The sequence below is a fragment of the Perognathus longimembris genome, chromosome 2 (genome assembly GCF_023159225.1).
Source record: "Perognathus longimembris pacificus isolate PPM17 chromosome 2, ASM2315922v1, whole genome shotgun sequence".
Taxonomy (NCBI): domain Eukaryota; kingdom Metazoa; phylum Chordata; class Mammalia; order Rodentia; family Heteromyidae; genus Perognathus; species Perognathus longimembris.
In genome coordinates, this window is record NC_063162.1 from 37,352,097 (window position 1) to 37,372,812 (window position 20,716).

The 20,716-nt window shown below is 38.2% G+C and overlaps 1 protein-coding gene across 4 annotated transcripts in view; it reads left to right on the forward strand.

Annotated features, from left to right (window-relative positions):
• The window catches only part of Bicc1 (BicC family RNA binding protein 1), a 241,021-nt gene that overhangs the window by 209,233 nt on the left and 11,072 nt on the right, over positions 1-20,716 (forward strand). For 2 of the 4 annotated variants that reach the window (XM_048338805.1, XM_048338808.1), the window contains exons 11-19: positions 2,146-2,307; positions 2,854-3,050; positions 3,193-3,325; positions 4,033-4,189; positions 6,939-7,104; positions 9,854-9,893; positions 10,776-10,930; positions 17,007-17,163; positions 20,188-20,348. In XM_048338805.1, coding sequence (XP_048194762.1) covers positions 2,146-2,307; positions 2,854-3,050; positions 3,193-3,325; positions 4,033-4,189; positions 6,939-7,104; positions 9,854-9,893; positions 10,776-10,930; positions 17,007-17,163; positions 20,188-20,348 — 1,328 coding nt within the window. Of the gene's footprint in view, positions 1-2,145; positions 2,308-2,853; positions 3,051-3,192; positions 3,326-4,032; positions 4,190-6,938; positions 7,105-9,853; positions 9,894-10,769; positions 10,931-17,006; positions 17,164-20,187; positions 20,349-20,716 lie in introns of all 4 variants that reach the window. The other 2 variants (XM_048338806.1, XM_048338807.1) reach the window with 2 other exon arrangements.

Sequence of the window (20,716 nt, forward strand, 5' to 3'; positions counted from 1 at the left end):
CCTAAATTAAGAATGCCATTGAGATTGAAGTGAGCAGACTGACTATAATTTATGTGTTTGTTCTCTCTTGCATTTGCAATATTGCCATGGGTCCCTAGAGATAAAGATTATCCAGTTTGCTTTTCAAAAAGTAATTGCAAATCTGTATGAAGGGTGAGAGAGAAAGGGAGGTGAAAGCTATCCCACCCCCAGTGTTTAGGCCTGCCAAGCCTGGACACAAAGGAAACCTAGCTTGTCGCCACCAAGGGAAACAAATGGACCTGTATTTATATATAAAGCAAGGAACAAGCAACATCAGCTGAGTGCATTATCCTGTTAAGGAAGCAGAGCCATCTAACAGTCATGCTAGTATTCACAGCCTCCATGCCACCATCTTAAAGGCTGGTTAATTGTTCTATCCCAGCTATGCTACAAAGAAGATTATTCTGTTTTCTCCTTTCTTAGCTCTTTTATGTAAAAAACTCAGGCAGTTATATAGCTAATCGCTTTACCTTCTGTTTGAGACAGAGAAAATACTCTCAGCAATGTTATTTTTTGTAATACTTGTTGGGGAATAATGTGTATATATATATATGTATATACACACATATAATATGACATATGTAATTTAATTAAATGATTAAGACCAAGGAGCCATGCTTGGAGACCATTATAATAATGAATAATTTTCCCCCTTGTTTCCTAATCTACTAAAGTTATCTATAGGTGTCTGAACAGCCACAACAACATTGACATTCCTTTGAACTAGAAAAGGCCCATTAGATGATTTACTAGGAAATGGTACAAGTTTATCTTGTACCATTAAAAAAATAAGTGAGCAAAGATGAAAAGTTACCAAATCTTAAACACATTTTCACACCAATACCTATCTTGAAATAATGCTTTATATATATTCCTGGAAATGTGTATATAAATGTACATTTTATTTTAGAGCACATCTTAAGTGTCCAGGGCATCAAATGATTAAAACAAAAACAAAAAATGATTTTTAAAAATTTTATTGTTATTACAAAGGTGATATTCAGGGGGTTGCAGTTTATATAAGTCAGGGTAATGAATACATTTGTTTTTGGACAGTGTCACCCTTTCCCTAGCTCTCTCCCAGTTTTTCCCTCCCTTCCACACACATAAGATGTATAGTTCATTTTCACCAGTAGTGTCTAGTGAGTACCACTGCTGCATTTGTTTACCCTTTGTCCCTCCATTTCTGTGCCCCCACATATCCCCCCAAAGACAGATAAACAAACCAGACAAAAAGAAAACAAAAGAAAAAAACTTACATTTCCTGGAGTTCATTCTGAAAAATACTATTTTATATGATCAGAGGCACATAGACATTTTGTCTTTGTGTTCCTTTCCTGCGAGAGTCCTCCTTTGGTCTCACTGTGTGTGAATGCCTAGAGTCCTGTGTAATTTATCATGTCTTAGTGTACTTTAGATCTAGCTTGTTTAGATGCGAGAAAACATGCACCGTTTTTCTCTCTCTCTCTGAGCTTGGCTTACCTCACTTAACATGATGTGTTCCAGGACCACCCATTTCCCTGCGAATGACATAATATTATTCTTTCTAATGACTGTGTAAAAATTAATTGTGTATAGGCACCACATTTCCAAAAATGTTTTTAAGGACTTTTTTTTTAAAGGAAGTTGGAGCTAAAAGAAGTCGTGTATGTGTTATGACATGCATGTGACAACTGCAGAGCAAGGTCCTATCTAGAAAGTGCTCTGCTCCAGGTCTGCCACAGAAAAATAGTCCCTAGTCACTGCCAAGGGCCTGTGATTTGAAAAGAACGTGTTTTGAAGCAGTTGATGAACAAGTTATGGGGAGAAATACAAATGAATCTCCACTTAAGCGGCATTTTGTTCATCCTGGCTTGTTGACCTGAATGTACAGCACAGTGCCTAGAGACACAGACTGCCTGTCTTTCCTTCCTGGTAGCATCTATTTGTGGGTGAACTAATTCCTGTATTGGAGATGCATACAAATATTTCATGTGAATATTTGAAAGAAAATCTGTCACCCATATTTTATATTTAGAAAATAGCAGATTCTATTGATGTGCATTCCATATGGCAATCCTGATGTCATCTCCAGTTTAAAATCTAGAATGCATTTGTGCTGACTTTTCCTTTCATTTATTACAGGTCTTTTGGGACCTTCCACCTTATCACTGAACACTTCAACAACCCCGAACTCACTCTTGAATGCTCTTAACAGCTCAGTCAGTCCTTTGCAAAGTCCCAGTTCTGGTACTCCTAGCCCCACATTGTGGGCACCCCCACTTGCTAATACTTCAAGTGCCACAGGTCAGTGTCATTTTAATATAAACAAAAGCATGAATTAAGTGTTTTCAGTTTTCAAATAAAAATTTACAAATGCTTCGGTTTCCTTAGGGTAAAGATTGAGACCATGTTCCATGCACACAGACATTCTGTGATGTAAAGCAGAGAATAGCAGTGAGTTCTCTGGATACAAAAAGAATGTGACCAGTAGATTAGAAAAGAGCTTGATGTGCAGGGGACAGCAGCAAGGTGTGTGCTGGTGATGCACCTGGTAGTTTGTTGTTGTTGTTTTTAATGGAGCTTCTGCTTAGTTCCGTATAGCTTAATCTAACTAGATTTCTCATCTGACACAGGCAGGAAATTTAGATTAAATAGTCCTTAAAGGGTTTCATTCTAGCATTTGATTGCATTTTTATGGTCATGTTAAGCCTACTTACTTCTAGAGAGATACCAAAATTGAATTCTGGATTTGCCCCAACAGAAAAACCATTTTTTAAATTGTTACTAAAATAATGGTTGCATCTGAGTTTTTCCCTGTCTAACATGTGTGTTCATGACATGTTACCCCAGGTTTCTCTGCCATACCACACCTCATGATTCCATCTACCGCCCAGGCCACATTAACCAATATTTTGTTGTCTGGAGTACCTGCCTATGGGCACACAGCTCCATCTCCCCCTCCTGGCTTGACTCCTGTTGATGTCCATATCAACAGTATGCAGACAGAAGGCAAAAAAATCTCGGCTTCTTTAAATGGACATGCACAGGTAATGCCCTTCTACCGAATGGTGTGATCTCTTTGACTTAGGAGACATAAACTACTTGTAACATGTTTCAGTCATTACCAAAAATGACACCTAAATTGTAGAGCTATGACTAATGTATGCACATTATGTTTTGTGATTTCAGTCTCCAAATATAAAATATGGTGCAATATCCACTTCGTCACTCGGAGACAAAGTGCTGAGTACAAATCATGGTGATCCATCTATCCAGACAACTGGAACTGACCAGGCTTCTTCTAAGGCAAACCCTGTAGAAGGTCAGGAATTATTAGCTTTCTTCCTGTGCATGAGCTCTGGCTTGTACCTGGGTAAGGGGAATTGTGGAGCATTTGTGCAGTGATTTTCAGTTGATTCTGCTGACCAGCCATGACCCCATCCTGTCTTATGGATGTGGAAAGGCAATGTCTCCAATGAAATTCCAACACACATGATGAAAAGGTTCACTACAAAGCACTTTCCTGTGTTGAGTGTCAGTGGCTTACGCCTGTAATCCTCCATACATAGGAGACTGACATCTAGAGGATCAAAGTTTGAGGCTAGCCCAAATTAAAAAGTCTGTGAGACTCTATCTCCAAAATGCCAGTCTGGAGGTTTGGCTCCAATGGAAGAGTGCCAGCCAAGCAAGCATGAAGCATTACGTTCATAATGATAACAGAAAAGCATTGAGTTTCTAAACGTTTGTCTCTATAAAGATGTGTTCACCTCTCTCCAAGCACAGTATCTTTCTGTAACCCTTTACCAGAGGACATGATGGTCTCTTCAAGTGGGGGTTTTTGTGACACCTGAATTCACGGAGGCATCTGTCTTCTTTGCAGCTGAGTGCCATTAGCCTGTGTCAGGCTATGTCTCTCTGGAGTTGGGTTCTGAGTTTTTGCCTTTGCAGATCTTTGTCAATTGTGAAGTGATATTTCGAGTTTTCTCCTTTTTTCCTCTCCCCCCCCCCCCCCCCCCCCCGCCGCTGCAGGTTGTAATGATGCTTTTGTTGAAGTCGGCATGCCTCGAAGTCCTTCCCATTCTGGGAATGCTGGTGACTTGAAACAAATGATTGGTTCTTCCAAAGTGTCCTGTGCCAAGAGACAGACAGTGGAACTACTGCAAGGCACGAAGAACTCACACTTACAGTAGGTATTACCATACTTAAAGACCTTGATTCTTTGAAAAAATGTAGCAGGCTGAATTTGTTTTTATCTCAATGGTTAGTACTTGATGGGTCAAGTCATGTTAGCTATCATCTGCAGGCTTTTAAAATTTTTTTCTCTTCTCAAGTATCTTTTTAAAAATAGTGAGAACTGGACACCAATTGCTCATGCCTATAATCCTAGCTACCCAAAATGCTGAGATCCAAGGATTGCAGTTTAATGTAAACCCAGGCAGGAAAATCCATAAGATTCTTATCTCTAATAACTCAGCAAAAAGTTACAAGTAGAGCTGTGGCTTGAGTGGTAGAGTACCAGCCTTAAGATGAAGAGCTAAGTGATAGTTTCCATCCCCTGAGTTCAAGACCCAATATCAGTATGAATACACACACACACACACACACACATACACACACACACACACACACACACACACACACACACACACCTACCTGCACCTGACAATTTCACCCTAGCCTATTTAATTTGAAATCTCTTCTCCACTAAGTTGTTTGGGTTTATATCCATGTCCTCTAAATCATCTATATTTCTCTGAAATGTTAACTTCCTCTCTGTTCTTCAGTAAACATTCAGCAGCAGTTTTTACTCCCTAAATTTTACTGCTAGAAAAATTTCCACAATTCTTTGTCATTTAGCTTTGGATTTCTTTCTTAAGCTGTGGCTACCTTTTTCCAAGACAGTTCACGGCAGTCTTTCTAATAAGTACTTGACAATGTTGTGACAATGTTGTGATTTGTTTCAAATCATACCAACTATAAATCCATGAATTGTGCTGGGTAGAGCACTCCCTGGAGCAGTACCATTCCAGGGTGTTACCTTCACTCTTTTCCCTTTTTTCCCCACTTTCTCTCTTCTCTCTCTTACCCTTCCTCATCCAATCCATTCCTTTAGTGTCTTATTTGTTCCTTGTATATCCTCACATTGTCTTTATGAAAGACAGTGTTACTGTATATTCTCTTACTTCCTCCCTTTCTTACCACAAACCAGTTTTCTTTACAAAGAGTGGTCTCATTTTTTTTTTTTTTGTCAGTCGTGAGGTTCATTTTTTTTTTTTAGTTAGTTGTGGGGCTTGAACTCTGGGCTTGGATGCTGTCCCTGAGCTCTTCATCTCAAGGCTAGTGCTCTACTACTTGACCTACAGCACCATTTCTGGTTTTCTTGCAGTTAATTGGAGATAAGAGTCTCAAGGACTTTCTTTCCCAGGCTGGCTTTGAACCGTCATTCTCAGATCTCAGCCTCCTGAGTACCTAGGATTATAGGTGTGAGCCAGTGGCATCCAGCTCTAGTGGTCCTGTTTGTCCAATTCTGTTTTATCTGCATTTTACTTTACATGGTACACCCTAAATGAAGGATCTTTAATATTGGTGCAGGGGTGGGGAACTTTCCATCTGCCAAGAGCCATTTGGATATTTATATCATTCCTAGGCCATATAAAATGATAAATACAGTCCGATGGCTGTGGCCAGCAGACAAAAAGCATATGTGTCACTCTGGCCACAAAATGATTTCATAGACTTTATATGGCCTGTGGGCTAGACATTCACGATCCCTGGCAGAGATACACTTCTGCTCTCTTCTTCTTAAGGAAGCACTTGGAGTGTATACACTCTTACCTTTCATTATTGAGTATGTTCTAAACTTTCTCATCTCCTGTCTGAACTGACTTGAAGCCTCCAGTGTAGTCTCCCTACCACATTTTCTCACCAGCTTCATCTCTGTTTTGCTGTAGTAGTTTTTAAAAATAGGAATCTGACCCTGTCACATTGTGGCTTATAAAGTACCAGTAGTCTGCCCTACCTGCTTCCTTTCCTTTTCTTCTCCTCCTCCAAGTTGCTGTTTACCTGTCCTTTGGCACCAGGACAGGGTATGCTGCCTTATTTGCAGTGATCAAGCAGTTCATCCATTTCATTTTGTATTCCAATAGCTCTTCCTAAGTTGCTCTAAATTCCTGTGACTCAACTGAATAGTCAAATGAAACTACAAACCGATAAATCACTCTTTGATTGATATTGTGTTTTATGCCTGTTTTATTTGAGCCTGACAGTTCATTTGGCCTTGAACTTGAGGTGTATGCATACTGCATGTATCTTGTGTTGTAATTCAGGTAGGCTATCCATTGTTAGAAATTCTTCCCATCCTACAAGTACAGGCTTTGATGAATATTTCTTATTTATCTACTATTTTCATTTGTTACTAATATATGCATCTCATACACATGAATTATATCATTTGTAAGCCCTCAGATTTCCTCAATAGTTGTTTTGACCTTGTACATGCAAAACAATGATACCCAGTTGAGGTATAAAAATAGGAAAGCATCTTATGTAATTGTAACCCCTCTGTACATCACCTTCACAATGACAATTTAAAACAATACGAAAACTTTAACTTACATCCTTTTACTGTGTTCTGTGGGTAAATTATTCTAATGTTTGTTGGTATACATTGTGAAATCATTTTAAGCTTTGTCCCAGAGTCAGAGTGTTTAAGTTCAAATTCTGGCTCAACTATTAACATTAGTGGGGTGACTTTGGCCAAGGTAACCCCCATTTGTCAAATGTGATCATGGTGTTGCTGTGAAAACAACCTAAGCAAAGACATGTAAACTGATGAGGAGGGTAGGCATGCATAGCTAATGTGGTCCATAGAAAACATGCAGTATGTGTATGGGGGAGTGTGTGTCAAGTGTTAAATTCCAAATTTTCTTTCATAGCAGCACTGACAGGTTGCTGTCAGACCCTGAACTCAGTGCTGCAGAAAGCCCTCTGGCTGACAAAAAGGCTCCAGGGAGTGAGCGCGCAGCAGAGAGAGCAGCGGCTGCCCAGCAAAACTCTGAACGAGCTCGCCTTGCCCCACGGCCATCATACGTCAACATGCAGGTAATGGAGGTAAAATAGGAAAGTCACTCAGGGGCAAAGTAGTTGGGTTAGGATAGGAAGAATTCAGTGAGTATTCAGCAGTTCTGTAAAAATTAGCCTTTCCTTCTTACCCCTAGTCAAAATAAAATTTACTTATATATGCAGTGGTTAGGAATTGGTTTGGGTATAAACATTTACAATGTAGGATTTAGGTTAAATAAGGATAATTCTTTAAAGTGTAATATTAAAATGCTGTAAGATGATTGTGTCACCATGTCTTATGCAAATAATATTCATCTGTTACTTGAAAAGTTAGAGATAAATCTGACAGTCTACGTTTCTGAGTATTATTGCTTCATAACATAGAATTGGATAAATAGATCTAATATTCTTCTATCTATGATGGTCATGATAATTTTTGTACCGTTTTGAGATGGGATATGAAAATAACTAATGTTTTAGTTATTTAGAAGATACATGATATATGTGTTATATAATATATATTATATTAGAAGTTACTTAGTAGTTTTAGTTAGTAGTTTACTTAGTAGTTCTCTAAAAGTAGATGTTGAATATTAGTGATGATTTTGTTATTCACAGATTTGTATGATTGTTTCAAACAACTTTCTCAGCAGGGCTTTCTCTATATACATTTTCAAAGTATTAGGTTAATTACTCAAAATAGGTTACTAAGCATGAAATCCAGAAATCTGATTTCCATATAGATGACAGTATGAGTTAAGGATTTCTTTCTCCATCTTTAGAGATTCCTATAAACATTTTTAACTTTTGATAACAGAATGTCTAGGAAGATTTATCTACTTAGTACTAAATTTATCTCTGACATTCCTCAACCTCCAAAGGATAAAATGTGTCATAAAATCCTAGACACTAAAAGCTGCCATAGAAATATCAAATAAATTAATTTGTGAAACTAAATTATGTTACTATAATTCCAGTGCAAGACCTTCTTGTGTTTTAATCCTTTGCACTTGAGCATTCGAAAATATGGTTTTAGGAAAAAACCTAACCTTTATAAAGCATCAAAGACTTCTTAAGGCATTCACTACATTTGGTCTTATGGGTTTGGTTTCAGTTAATGTAAAATAAAATTCTCCTGTTTTATTAAAAAGTAAAAGTTTCCTTCTTTGTCTTTTTTGTAGTTCACCTCATCTTGTGGTTTCAGATTTTTTTTTTTAATCCCTATCTATCAGGTTTATTTGTTCTGTGGACCATTTTCTTGTTTCTTTCTTTTAGGTTGGGAGAAAATGTTGATTTTCTTATGTATTCATCATAAATGCATGTATGCATGCTAATAGTGACTAGGTGGCTTCTAAACTCACTTAAGAGATCAATAATAGTAGTCACTGAGATTTGACAAGGAAAGGCTGATGATTTCTCAGATTTCTGTGGCTGAAAGTCTGTCTCCTGACTAAGTACAGAGTCAGTGTCCTGTTTCTGCCTCACTTCCCTATTTGTTTTATAGTTATTTCTCTTACTCATCCTCCTAGCTCTGATGTCTTTGAGGCCAGCCATAGATTATTTATTATGTATTATTGTATTCTTCCACAAAGCTCAGCACAATTGCTTTAACTAGTTAGCAATCAGTAAATATTTATTGAACATGAATGTTGACTCCCCCACCCCTACCCCCACCCCCAGACTTTGCTTTGGGGCATTGATAATTAAACATTAATTTTTAACTTTTAGTTTAGGATTTTACAAATACCATTTAGTCAGTGTTATCTAAACAATATATTTCTCCTGAATTATTGCCATCTTTTTAGAGTTGTCTCATATTCTGGTTTGTTTAGAAAAGCCTCTGTTTACCTTTATCATCCTAGTCTAATTATTATTGACAGCACATTTCACTCTGAAGTGTGTACTTTTAGACCATAAGTAACTCGGGGAATTATATATAATGCATAGCTTTCCTAGGAGAAGAGTGAAAGAATTTTGCCAGTTGGTTGTGGTCCTTCCTGATAGGACTTTGATAAATCCTTAAATCATACTTAGCTATGTCCTAAATCGGAGAGGAACATGAGGTTGCCCTTTGAGATATAGCTGTATGTTGACTACTTTCTTCTAAAAGTTTTCTCTTGATTCCTGCATAGCCATGACCCACCATAGTTAGTCACTAAATGTTATTGAAATGAATGTATGCTGCCTTCCTAATGCTAGCCAATAAAAGGTAACTAAATTTAATGTTATTGCATATGCTAATGTTATTATAGGTTAAGGCTACACTTTTCATTCTTTCACATTTCAAAAGCAAAGATTATGCCAGTTAGGTTAATAACATCTTAAGATAAGTAACTTCATATCACTTCAGGTTATGCTTATATGTAAATGAAGGGAGATTTTGAGACAGAAAGGAGGGTAGTAGATACCTAATAGCATTTTGGCAATGTATTATTCTGAAACTTGCTATGATCCTCATTAAATTATGCATCATACTTTACATAAAGTGGTCCTAGTGTGGGAAGTGTTTTTAGTAAATAGATATTTATTTTTCTTATTGAAGGAAAAATTCTCTCTTCACTGAGATGATTTTTAAGTAGGAAATAGTTACTGTTCTAAGCAATTAATTTTCAAAACTTGCTTAATTTATCATATTTTCATCACATTTCTGTCTTACTAGGATACAGAGCTTAGCACATTATTTCTGGAATACTAATGAGACATAGTTAAAACCATTGTTCTCTAACCATAAAGTATTGGTGTGACATTTGGAGACACTAGAAATAAAGATGTTTTCTCTCATTTTCAGGCATTTGACTATGAACAAAAGAAGCTATTGGCGACCAAAGGTAAATGATATACTTATGATTTATGTGTTGGTTGTTTTTTGGTATACTTACAAGTGTCTTCAAGTATTCATTATAAATGGAAAAAATAGAATGCCTTAGAAATGCAAAAAAGTATTTGGATTCAAGTTGTGGAAATTCTGTTGAGGTTGAATTACTTTCTTAAATAAATTAGTATTACATCAATTACAAAATCACATAGTATCTTATTCACTATTTTAAGTACAATAAAGACTAAGAAATTTCTATGCACCTTATATAAATAACATCCATTTCGTTATAATTGCACATGTTTTGTAAGAAACCACACTCATCATCATCAGTATTTCTTCTGTGTGTGTGTGTATGTGTGTGTTTGAGTGTATACCTGGGGCTTGAATTCAGAGCCTCATACTTTTTAGACAAGTGTTTGATCACTTGAGCCTTGATCCCACTTTTTTATTGGCCTTTTTTTTTTTTTTGGTCAGATAGAATCTTGTTTTTACCCAGATTAAACTAAGACAACGTTCTTCCTGTTTTTGCCTCCTTAAAGATGCATGCCACCATACCAAACCTATTTTTTTTCACAGTACTTGAATTCAGGGCCTCATAGCACAGCTTTGTGGTGGTTATTTTAGAGACAGCCTCACAGATTTTTCTGCCTCAATCCTGTACATCTCAGCATATTGAATCGCTAGGATTATAGACATGAATTACCAGCACCCAGCTTCCTAGCCTATGTTTGAGCCAGAGTCTTGTTGACTTTTTCCTGGGCTAGCCTTAAATCACAGTCTTCCAATCTCTGTCTCCCAGGTAACTGGGATAGCAGGATTGTGCTATCAATATTTTATTTTAAGAACTACATTAAACATTTCAAGCATTTATTTTACATTCTTTCTTCCAAAGCTATGTTAAAGAAACCAGTGGTGACAGAAGTCAGAACACCTACAAACACGTGGAGTGGCCTGGGCTTTTCCAAATCCATGCCAGCTGAAACCATCAAGGAGCTGAGAAGAGCCAACCATGTGTCCTATAAGCCCACCATGACAACCACGTATGAGGTTTGTAGTCACGCTCCACCTCATCTTCCTTCCTCCACCTGGTCTTCCTCTGCTTTTTCAGCCAGAGCACAGGCTTGGGGCTCCAGTTCCTTTTCTTTGTGGCCATAGGGGAAAATCATTAAAGATGACTTGCTTTTACTTCTGTTCTTGTAAACATCTTATAAAATTGATGTCATCCTATATATTATGCCTTTTTATCTCTTTTTTCTCTTGAAGTTGTGGATCTGCTGCTTAGGAAGTTGTGGTTAGATTGTCACAAATGACAGAGTAAGACAAAGATAAAGCAAATGACAGATGTAATATTTCATTAAAATGTATACCTAAAGAATCCTTTTGTCCAAGAGTATCACTAGCAAAGCCACAATAGGGGGAGAAGGCAAATATTCAAAACAGATTTTTAGATATGAGTTAAAAATTCAGTATTTTCAAATATGCCAAGAACACAGCAGGAAGTTTCTCAAACAAGAGCTCCAAAATTTTTATGCTTCCCAGATGTTGGCTACACAGCACAGGGTGAGACAGGGAAGCTGGCATTCTTAGCACAGGGAGGAGGGGTGCAGAATTCCACCCTCCTCAGCCAGGCTCCGTGTGACTTATGCTGTTTCCATATGACAGTTTCGGATTTGAGCCATCAGCCTTCTGCAGTGGAGGCAGGGCTGAAGAGCAAACCTGCACCAACCACACAATTCTGAGACTACAGACCTAAGTGTGGACGAAAATGCTTACTCCAAGAACCACAGTGTTCCACCAAGCACTGTAGCTTAAAATTAACCAAGCTCGGGAGAAGGGTTTCAGATTTGTTAGTGTAATAACTACCATTCAGAGATGGACCTTTTCTTCTCCACCCACTTTCTTTCTAGTACATTAAAGTATTGATGAAAGGCAAATGCAAACATGCTGAGGGGTTCGTTTCTTTTGTCTCTGAGCAATTGGGAAAGAAAATCCTGTTGAAATAGTAGAAAGAATTGTCCCCTCTGGATTCCATTGTCAGTACTGCTTAAGCCACCTGGCAGATTGTATTTAGAGATTGAAATGACCTCAGCAGTGAGAACAAAGGAAGCCTTCTGAAACATTTTGAGGCTGTAGGAGGCACTCTCCTCCTACACATGGAGCACTGGGAGAAAATAAGCAACTCCCTCCATCTGCAGAGACCTTAAGCCTTCGACTTGCAACCCATGCACCTTGCAGTTGCTCACCTCTCTCATTCTTGCTTTGGATCCTGTTTCTGTAGTTTCAGAGGTACATTATTTCTCCTTAGAAATTTGTTCAGTTCTGCTCTTAATGTAAAATGATGACCACTTCAGTGGTGTCATGGTCCAGTGCAGGGGTGGTTGGCTCTGATAACCCCCACTGAGTAGGTGTGTGGCTTTGGTGAGTCTTCACTCCTCTGAACCTATGTGATCTTTCTGGTGAACCAATGAACACATGAAAAAGGTGATTCAGCGCTCATCATGGAGCGTAGTAAATTCCTAGCAATAGTAAGCAGCTAGATTGCTAGATGCCAGAGAACCTTGTTCAAAGATAACCAGTGGTCTGATGAAAGACAAGACTGCAGTATACATGGATGTTCTTTGTTGGAATAATTGTACATAGTTATTTATGCTTCTGATGGAGTATTCCGAGTACTATGTGAACAACAAAGGTATTACTAATTACTATCTTAAATCAGATGCCATTTTTTTGTGGTTTATAAGGTATGTTGTCATTTACAAGTGTTTTCAATCTCCACAAACTGAAAAAATTCCCCTGTAGGGGAAGTGAGTTGCAGAATGGAGAAGTGTCTTTCTTGCTCAAGGTGATGGTCAGTCAATGTCAAAGGAGTGACATGGCCTTCCTTCATGTTCCTAATGACTTCACCCAAGCAGTACATAGCCAGAGGTTCTGGGTCACCTGCATAGAGCTACCTGGATGTCCTTGTGTGGACATGAGAATCACTGAGACAACTTAGGGCATAGGCATGCAGGGTCTTCTACAGAATCAGACTCACCAGAGAGGGAAGGAGGAAGACTCAGTCTGTATTTTCAGCAAAAGCCTGGTTAACCCACAGCCAACCCTCTGGAAACACTGATATAAAATGATGTAACACTAAAGGGGTGACAGCAAGAGAGAGAGAGAGAGAGAGAGAGAGAGAGAGAGAGAGAGAGAGAGAGAGAGAGAGAGAGAGCGTGCACATGAGTCCCACTCTTCTGCTTTTTCTCTTGCCTGAGGTCAGATAAAGGACTCTGTCCTGGCAGCCAAACCATATGAAGCCCACAGCTCCTGTTGCTGTGGTTGTCTTGAGCTAGTCTGCTTCACCATCATGGCCGATGTCTTGGCCCAGCCTGTTCCTACATTTAGGTGTGTAGCATGTAATCTGACTTTTTTTCACTGGCCCTTTCAGTGCTGCTGAAAGAAAGATACTATCTGGCTTTCTTTAGGAATGTGTTCTGCATTCTCCTTGGGAGTAGGATTATTCCTCATGTACCTGAATCTAGTGAAATGGAATGAAAGGACTCCTCACATGGCAGGGTTTTCTGCAGCTGTTGCTGCTTGCCTTTCCCTTTGCTTTGCTACAGCAAGAATAAAATAAAAAATATGGCATAATTTCACATGGTAGGTTGAAAATAACAATGAAAATGATAAAGCACTTATTACCATAACTTGTAGTTCATTTCACTTAGCATCATCTTATGTGTTCATATATCCTAGCTATTGAGCTATTGTGATCTTCTGATAGGATTATCCTAGACGTGTACTAATTATTCCCAATGAGGGAAACCATAGAGTCTATGTTTCTTTGGGTCTGACTTACTTCACTAAGTATGATTTTTTTTCCAAAGTCCTTCCATTTCCTTATGAATGGGGCAATGTCAATCATTCTGATAGAGGCATAGAATTCCATTGTGTATATATACCACATTTTCATGACCCATTCATCTACTGAGGGGCATCTGAGTTGGTTCCATATTTTAGCCATGGCAAATTGTGCTGCAGTGAACATAGTTGTGCTGGTGGCTTTAGTGTGGTCTTGCTTGTAATCTTCACATAAGATGATACTAAGTGAAATGAACTCCAAAATTATAGAAATAAGTGGTTTATCATTTTCATTGTTATTTTTATCCTACCATATGAAATTATGCTATTTTCTTTTGTCTTTCTTCCCCAGGGTTTTACCCCTGATGTCACTGTTACATGTATTGGAACTAGGGAAGGGAAGGGGAACATCAAAATGGAGAGACAAAGGATAAAAGATGAACCAATGCAACAGTAACACTTCAAAAGTATATGCTGTAAACTAACTATATAACTCATAGAGGGGGAGGGAATTGAGAAGGGGGGAAGGAAGGAGAAAAATGAGGGAGGAGGTAACAAGTTGGGTAAGAAATGTACTCACTGCCTTAAGTATGAAACTCACTTTGACAATAAATAAATTTTTAAAGAATAAAATCAAGGTAGTAAATGAGTGTGGAAGAACCTGGGAAATAGTTGAGAGAACAACTTGGGGTAAAAGACAAATTGCATCTTTATTTATAATACTGTCTTTTAAAATTGTAGGGTGCTTCAAAGCACCCTACAGATCTCTATGAAGCAGCACATTTGTGCAGTAGAGCCCAAAGGGTTTTCTGCTCCAAGAATTTTTCTTCTGGCAAGAATTTGATGCTTTGAGCTCTGTATTCACTATTATGGAGCTACTTTTTTCCATTTTGGGGGCAACTATGAGAATGTAGTTCCAACGAGTTTTTTAGATAAGAGGGAAGCATTTCTAAGTACTTAATTGGAACATAAAGTGCCAAACAAAAGGTTCCATTGACCTGAAATCAATTTCTCTCTTCTCTCTCTCTCTCTCTTTCACACACACACACACACACACACACACACACACACACACACACACACATTCATCAATAGAGAGATAAAGGAGTTTGAAAATTTTCCTCTTTTTGCCACCTATCTCTTGAAAGCATAACTAATGATCACATTTCACTAAAGCAAATAAAAACTTGCACTGTGTATTAGATGATTTTCAAATTTCTTAGTTTTATGTAATGAAGGTATTAATTGCCAGTGTGGAAGTGAGCTTCTCTCTGGATATTTTAGAGTTGTTAGTAAATAAACTGTAGAAATGTTTTTATTTAGTATTTCCAGAAGTGGATCTGATAAAGCTATGTGACATAATAGACACCACACCATAGCTACATTGTGGTATATATACACAAGACTATTTCAAACATAGGAGTTTTTAATATACACATAGCACAAAGAATATCAATGCTTCTACTAGGTCTTGTGCTTTGTTTTCAGGAACAGAGTTTCTTTTCTGGTAGGTATAGAGAAACACAGAGCAATAAGATGGTACTGAATAATAAAGTTCCCTGATAAACATGAAACAAGATGCTTTTTATTGTTCAGTCACAAGGAAGACCCTGTGAGCAGGTGATGTTTAAGCTGTGAAACCGGTGATTAAAAAGGGCTAAACTTATGAAGCTCTTGGGAAAGAGTGTTCAAAGAATGGCTGGTATTATCATTCTCAAATCAGAATTAGCTAGTAAGTTCTTGAAGGTCGATAGGATAGTGGAGAATTAAAGATGAGTTTGGAGAAAGGCCTGTTCTGGAATGCCTTAGCCCAGGGTTGAGAAAATTATGGAGAAATTATTATGCTTAATTTTGGAGTACTTCTACCTCTGGTCAGATTACAATGGAAGCACAATGCAAGACTTTACACAGTGGTACAGTTTGTTCTAATTTGCATTGTTAAAACCCAATCTGTTTTATATATAGCAGGTAATGGAGAAAGGCAGCAGGGTAGCATCAGAATGGCTATTATGAAGGCAGCTAGGGAGACGGGGAAAATTCAGTGTCCTGGGGTCTACTTAGAAATATTTTTAGAACTCTCTGATGGGCTGCATGAATTAGGGGTGGAAGACTCAAGAATGGCGCTTCAAGTTTTGGATGGAGTACTTGGGTGAATTGTAGTTTCACTTGCCATCCAGAATTTCTGAGAGAAAAGTATTGAAGTAGTTACTAGGGATGGGTAACCAGTGACTCAGTTTTAAGATACTAAGTTTAAAATGCTTATCAAATGACATCAGATTAGCAGATCTATGATTCAGAATTTCAACAGGGAAGTCAAACCTGGAGGTAGAAATTTGGGAGTTCTTGCTCTCAGCAACTTTGAAAAGAGGTTTCACCTCATTTGAAAGGTGCAAACAAGAAAAAAAGGTTCTGAGGCCTAACCCCAATGTAATCTGACTTTTAGAATGGAAAAGAAGAGGAAGATGCTGTAGCGGATACAGAAAAAATAGGTGAAAAACTTGGTGGTTAGAGTGTCAGGATTCCAAAGGTCAAAGTGTCTTGAGGCATCTGTGCTGCTCTATGACTGAGTAAAGTACATTTATTAACGTGAACACTAAAGGATTTTCTTGGGAGTACTCAATGAATATAGGTCTTTAAAAACCTGAGATTCTTGACTTTGACTTTTGTACTATAGTAAAAAGATAGTGTGCCTTGTAGCTGTGGTTAAAGGAATGAGTAAATATTGGCAGTTCTTGCAAATGGTTGCTTTTATTTCAATTTTGGGGAACTGTTCTAGGGATCTATCATTTATTGGAGAGGGTGTACTTGCTGGTCTCAACTGTGGTTGTCAGGCTCAGAGCTTGATTCTTCGCAAGGTGTTGGGCTTACCTTCACCTCATCCCATTCATCTTCCCTGTGTGAAACAAGGTGAAGAATCTCAGCTGTGCCCGGTGGAAGATTTGCTTTGTGGTTCCAGAAAATAGATGAGTTCCAACTACCACTTTTCCAAACTTTCCAGGAAGGATTCTTTGCCTTGCGGTTTAACAGAGCTCTGCTGGGTTTCTTATGCAATGCTTCTCGTAATGATGGGAAAGGACTTCATATACACGTCTATATATCCTTAGCTGCTGGACGAACAAAGCTACAGATAACGTAACCTTTTCAGAGTTTTGAGACTTGAGATTCAGGTGTGAGGGTTAGCAATGCAAATACATAGCAATGGTGTCATTTGGATTCATTTCTCCTCCCACCCTGGGAAACCAACTTTATTAAATATTTCCTTATCTGCCTTTGCTGTTTATAGGGCTCATCAATATCCCTCTCACGGTCCAACAGCCGTGAGCACTTGGGAAGCGGAAGCGAATCTGACAACTGGCGAGACCGAAATGGAATAGGACCTGCAAGTCATAGTGAATTTGCAGCTTCCATTGGCAGCCCCAAACGCAAACAAAACAAGTCAAGTGAGCTTTGGCTTTTATTCCTACTTGTTAGGCATAATCAGTAGAGAATGTGTTTGTTTGGTTTGAGTTGGTTTGGTTTTTTTGGTGAGAATTAACTCTGGTTCTGAGACTTTAAGTGCTTGGCATAACCTTTCCCTGTTTATCCCAGGAAGGCTAGACACTGTGTTATCTCTTTTTATTGCTTTTTGTGCAAGTTCCCACTCTAGCACTGTTGCCTGAAATTCATTTGCATGTCTATCTTTCCCAGTAGAATCTGAGTGCTCTGAATTTGGGGCCATATTTATTTAATGCTCAATTTACCAAGTGCCTATGTGCCAGAGATTGTTAGGGTATACTTTGTTATTTCCCAAGTGCCTAGCAGAGTTGCCGGACCCTTAGCAGACGGTGCTCAACATAGGCTTATTGGATGAATGAGCAGTACACAGACAGACATCAATTGATAAGAAAAAGACAGAAACGTAAGAAATAGTGAAGAAGAATTGTATCCCATTCGAATCTCAGATGACTGAGGGCAGACTGTCCAGGGGGTCGGTGCTAAAAGTGAAGAGCAGAATTTGATCTTTTAACTGAATGTGATATAGTTGAATTAGCAAAAACAGAAAAAAAAAACACTTTAAAGTGTAGGCAAATATGGCTGATGCTCAGCAGGAATGTGTTTTATCTGTCACAGCACTCACACTTCGTGGCCACATAAATAAATAGACAAGAATTGACATAGTAATCACAAGATGTGCTCCTCATACCTTCTGTCCAGGATTCTTGACAAATTTGGCATTCTGGAACATGTATCTTAGAGTATTTGCAGGAAGGTATTCTGGAAGTGCCCAGTAGACACTTTTAACATCTAATTGGTCCATGTCAGGAACTTGACTGGAAAAGACCAATCCTGGTATTGGCCAACACTAAATAAGAAGAAATGGTCAACTCTTTTATTGGTGAGTGTACTGTCAATAATACACTTCCTTTTTACTAGCAGGTATTAGAAACAGATCTGGAGCTATAAACAGTCTTTGGTCAATAGCCAAATTTCACTCAGTTTTGGGCTCTTTTTTAAATCTTTATCTCCTTTCCCTCATTTAAAATTGCATAATTAAAACAGACTTTACTCTATAGCTCAAGTTTAGGGTTAAGATGAATAATGAGGGAAGCCCAGTTGTTTGATTTTCATCATTTCTTTTAAGCGTATAGACGTTTAAAACAGGAGTGATAAACTATTGGTAGTTTAAAAATGTAAGGAAACATTACCACTTGGAATATTTTATTTTTAAACATTTGTTCTTTAAAGTTTTACTATTATATTTAACTCACCCCATTAGACCTCAAATTTTTCTTTTAATTCATGAGGTATTTTAAATGTTTTGTACAAAGTCTTCAAGATCTGCAGTGTATTTTATGCTGATAGAACATTTCATTTACCACCAATGTTATTTCAGACGCTCAGTAGCTACATGTGGTCAATGGCTCCTGTATTGAATACCATGGTTTTATCTCATTTTGCATGGTAATACTGGTTGGTGTTTGAACTCAGAGCCTTGTGCTTACTTAGATAACATTTTTGTCAGAGTCTGTCTGTCTGTCCATCTCTTTCTCTTTCTCTGTCCCTCCCTCTCTACCTCCCATTTTCCCTGGGAATCCTTGTTTATAACATTTGTTGATGTGTAGTTTTGTGTAACTTTCCATATATAACCCCCACTCAAATATGTTTATTATTTGGAGAATAAATACATGGTCCCACTGCCTGTGACTTCACATTCTCAAGCCCTGGTTGCTCTTGTGTGTTCTTCCCACTCTGTTTTGCTTGACAGTGACAAATCCATCTTTCAGATGATTTTGAGGGGATTTCTGTTTCACCTTTAAATGGTGGCATGTCTTGGGATATATTAGTCTGAGGGATATTTGGGGTTCGTTCTGAGCACTTTTTATCTTCTCACTCTCCCTAAAAGACATGAAACATCTGTTTTTAAGAAGAAAAAGAAACATTATCAGAAATTTCTTCCATTTGTTATTTGTAAAGGTCTTGTCAATTAAGGTGAGAATGACTAATGGCACTAAAAGCAAAGTAAATAAGATTTATCTGATGGATGCATCAGGCCCTAGAGTAGATCAGATGGATCTAAGTAAAGATGAATATCTTTTTGTTCCTTCTTCTCTAGGAATTGTTTCTGAAGCTGAATCCTTGGTTTAAGAGTGCAAACTTCCCATGAAGTGGGGAGCCAGTGTTGGTTTGGAGAGACAGGAAAGACAGGCCACGCAGCTCTGCTAGAACTTCCAGTGCAATGTGTTTGTGTTTGGTGAGGTCCTTGGCATGGTTTGTTGGTCAACACTTGGTCTCTGAACCAATCCATTGAAACCGTTGCCCACTAAATCATTTGTAGAGCCAAGGCAGACCTCTACATTGCTGGTAGAATTTCTCCCAAGAGGCAGATTAATTTCTTTTGTAAATTAAATCCACTATCCTTCTTAACACTTCATATATTACTCCAAATTTTAGAATCACTCCATTTGGTGAGCTTGTTTGGTTATGTTTTCCTAGGGAATGAGATTTAGATGTTGCAATATCTTGCAATTCCTTTGACTGAAGGAAAGTACAGTGGTAGATACCAAGAGCCATCTTGCCACTGAAAAGGAGCCCCGGACCTGTGATAACTTTACATACCTTTATTGTGTCCCAGGGATCCACCTTCCAATTCTCATTTAATTCACATCAAACCAGCTACGAAGAGCAAATGCTTATGAATGTTGAGGGGAGAGTAAGATGAATGATTATTAACTACAGAGGCACCATTACTGTATTTCGGCTTCCCAAGTGTAACTTCTAAATGGCAAGAGCCTCCCTGAAAGCAATAACCAGCATTTCCTTAATGAAAAGCCAATATTTCAGTAAAGGATTGCTATATTTCTACAGCTACTGCTCTCTTCAGCTGAACAATGAAATCTGAAATATTTGGGTGATTAAAACTTTTAATTAAACCATGTTCTCTCTGGGCATTTACACTTCCAGCCTATCTCTGTTTTGCCTTGCAGCGGAACACTATCTCAGCAGTAGCAATTACATGGACTGCATTTCCTCGCTGACAGGAAGCAATGGCTGTAACTTGAACAGCTCTTTTAAAGGCTCTGACCTCCCTGAGCTTTTCAGCAAACTGGGACTGGGCAAATACACAGATGTGTTCCAGCAACAAGAGGTTGGTCAATCTGTATTTTCCTGGGTATTTTTGTTTTGATTGTGTGTAAGATGACCTCTACAAGGAAATCACTCCTTGACCTATGAATGGGCTCTTCCTGAGAATTTCTTCAAGTATCATAGCTTGTTTTTGCTAAGAAAAATGTCATCTCATTTCTCATTTATTTAGTGTAGTTTATAGACACATGAAAGATGAAATGTAGAAAATTTTGTTTGCAAAAAGTGTGCCATATCCATCCATCACCAGTTTAGCCAGAAGGCCTAACTGGTGCATTGATTGACAGCTCCCTACATTCCTGGGTCTGTTACTTTTATTTGTGGCACTTAGGAGTAAATAGCCACAGCTAAGTAACTGTCACTGCCTACCAG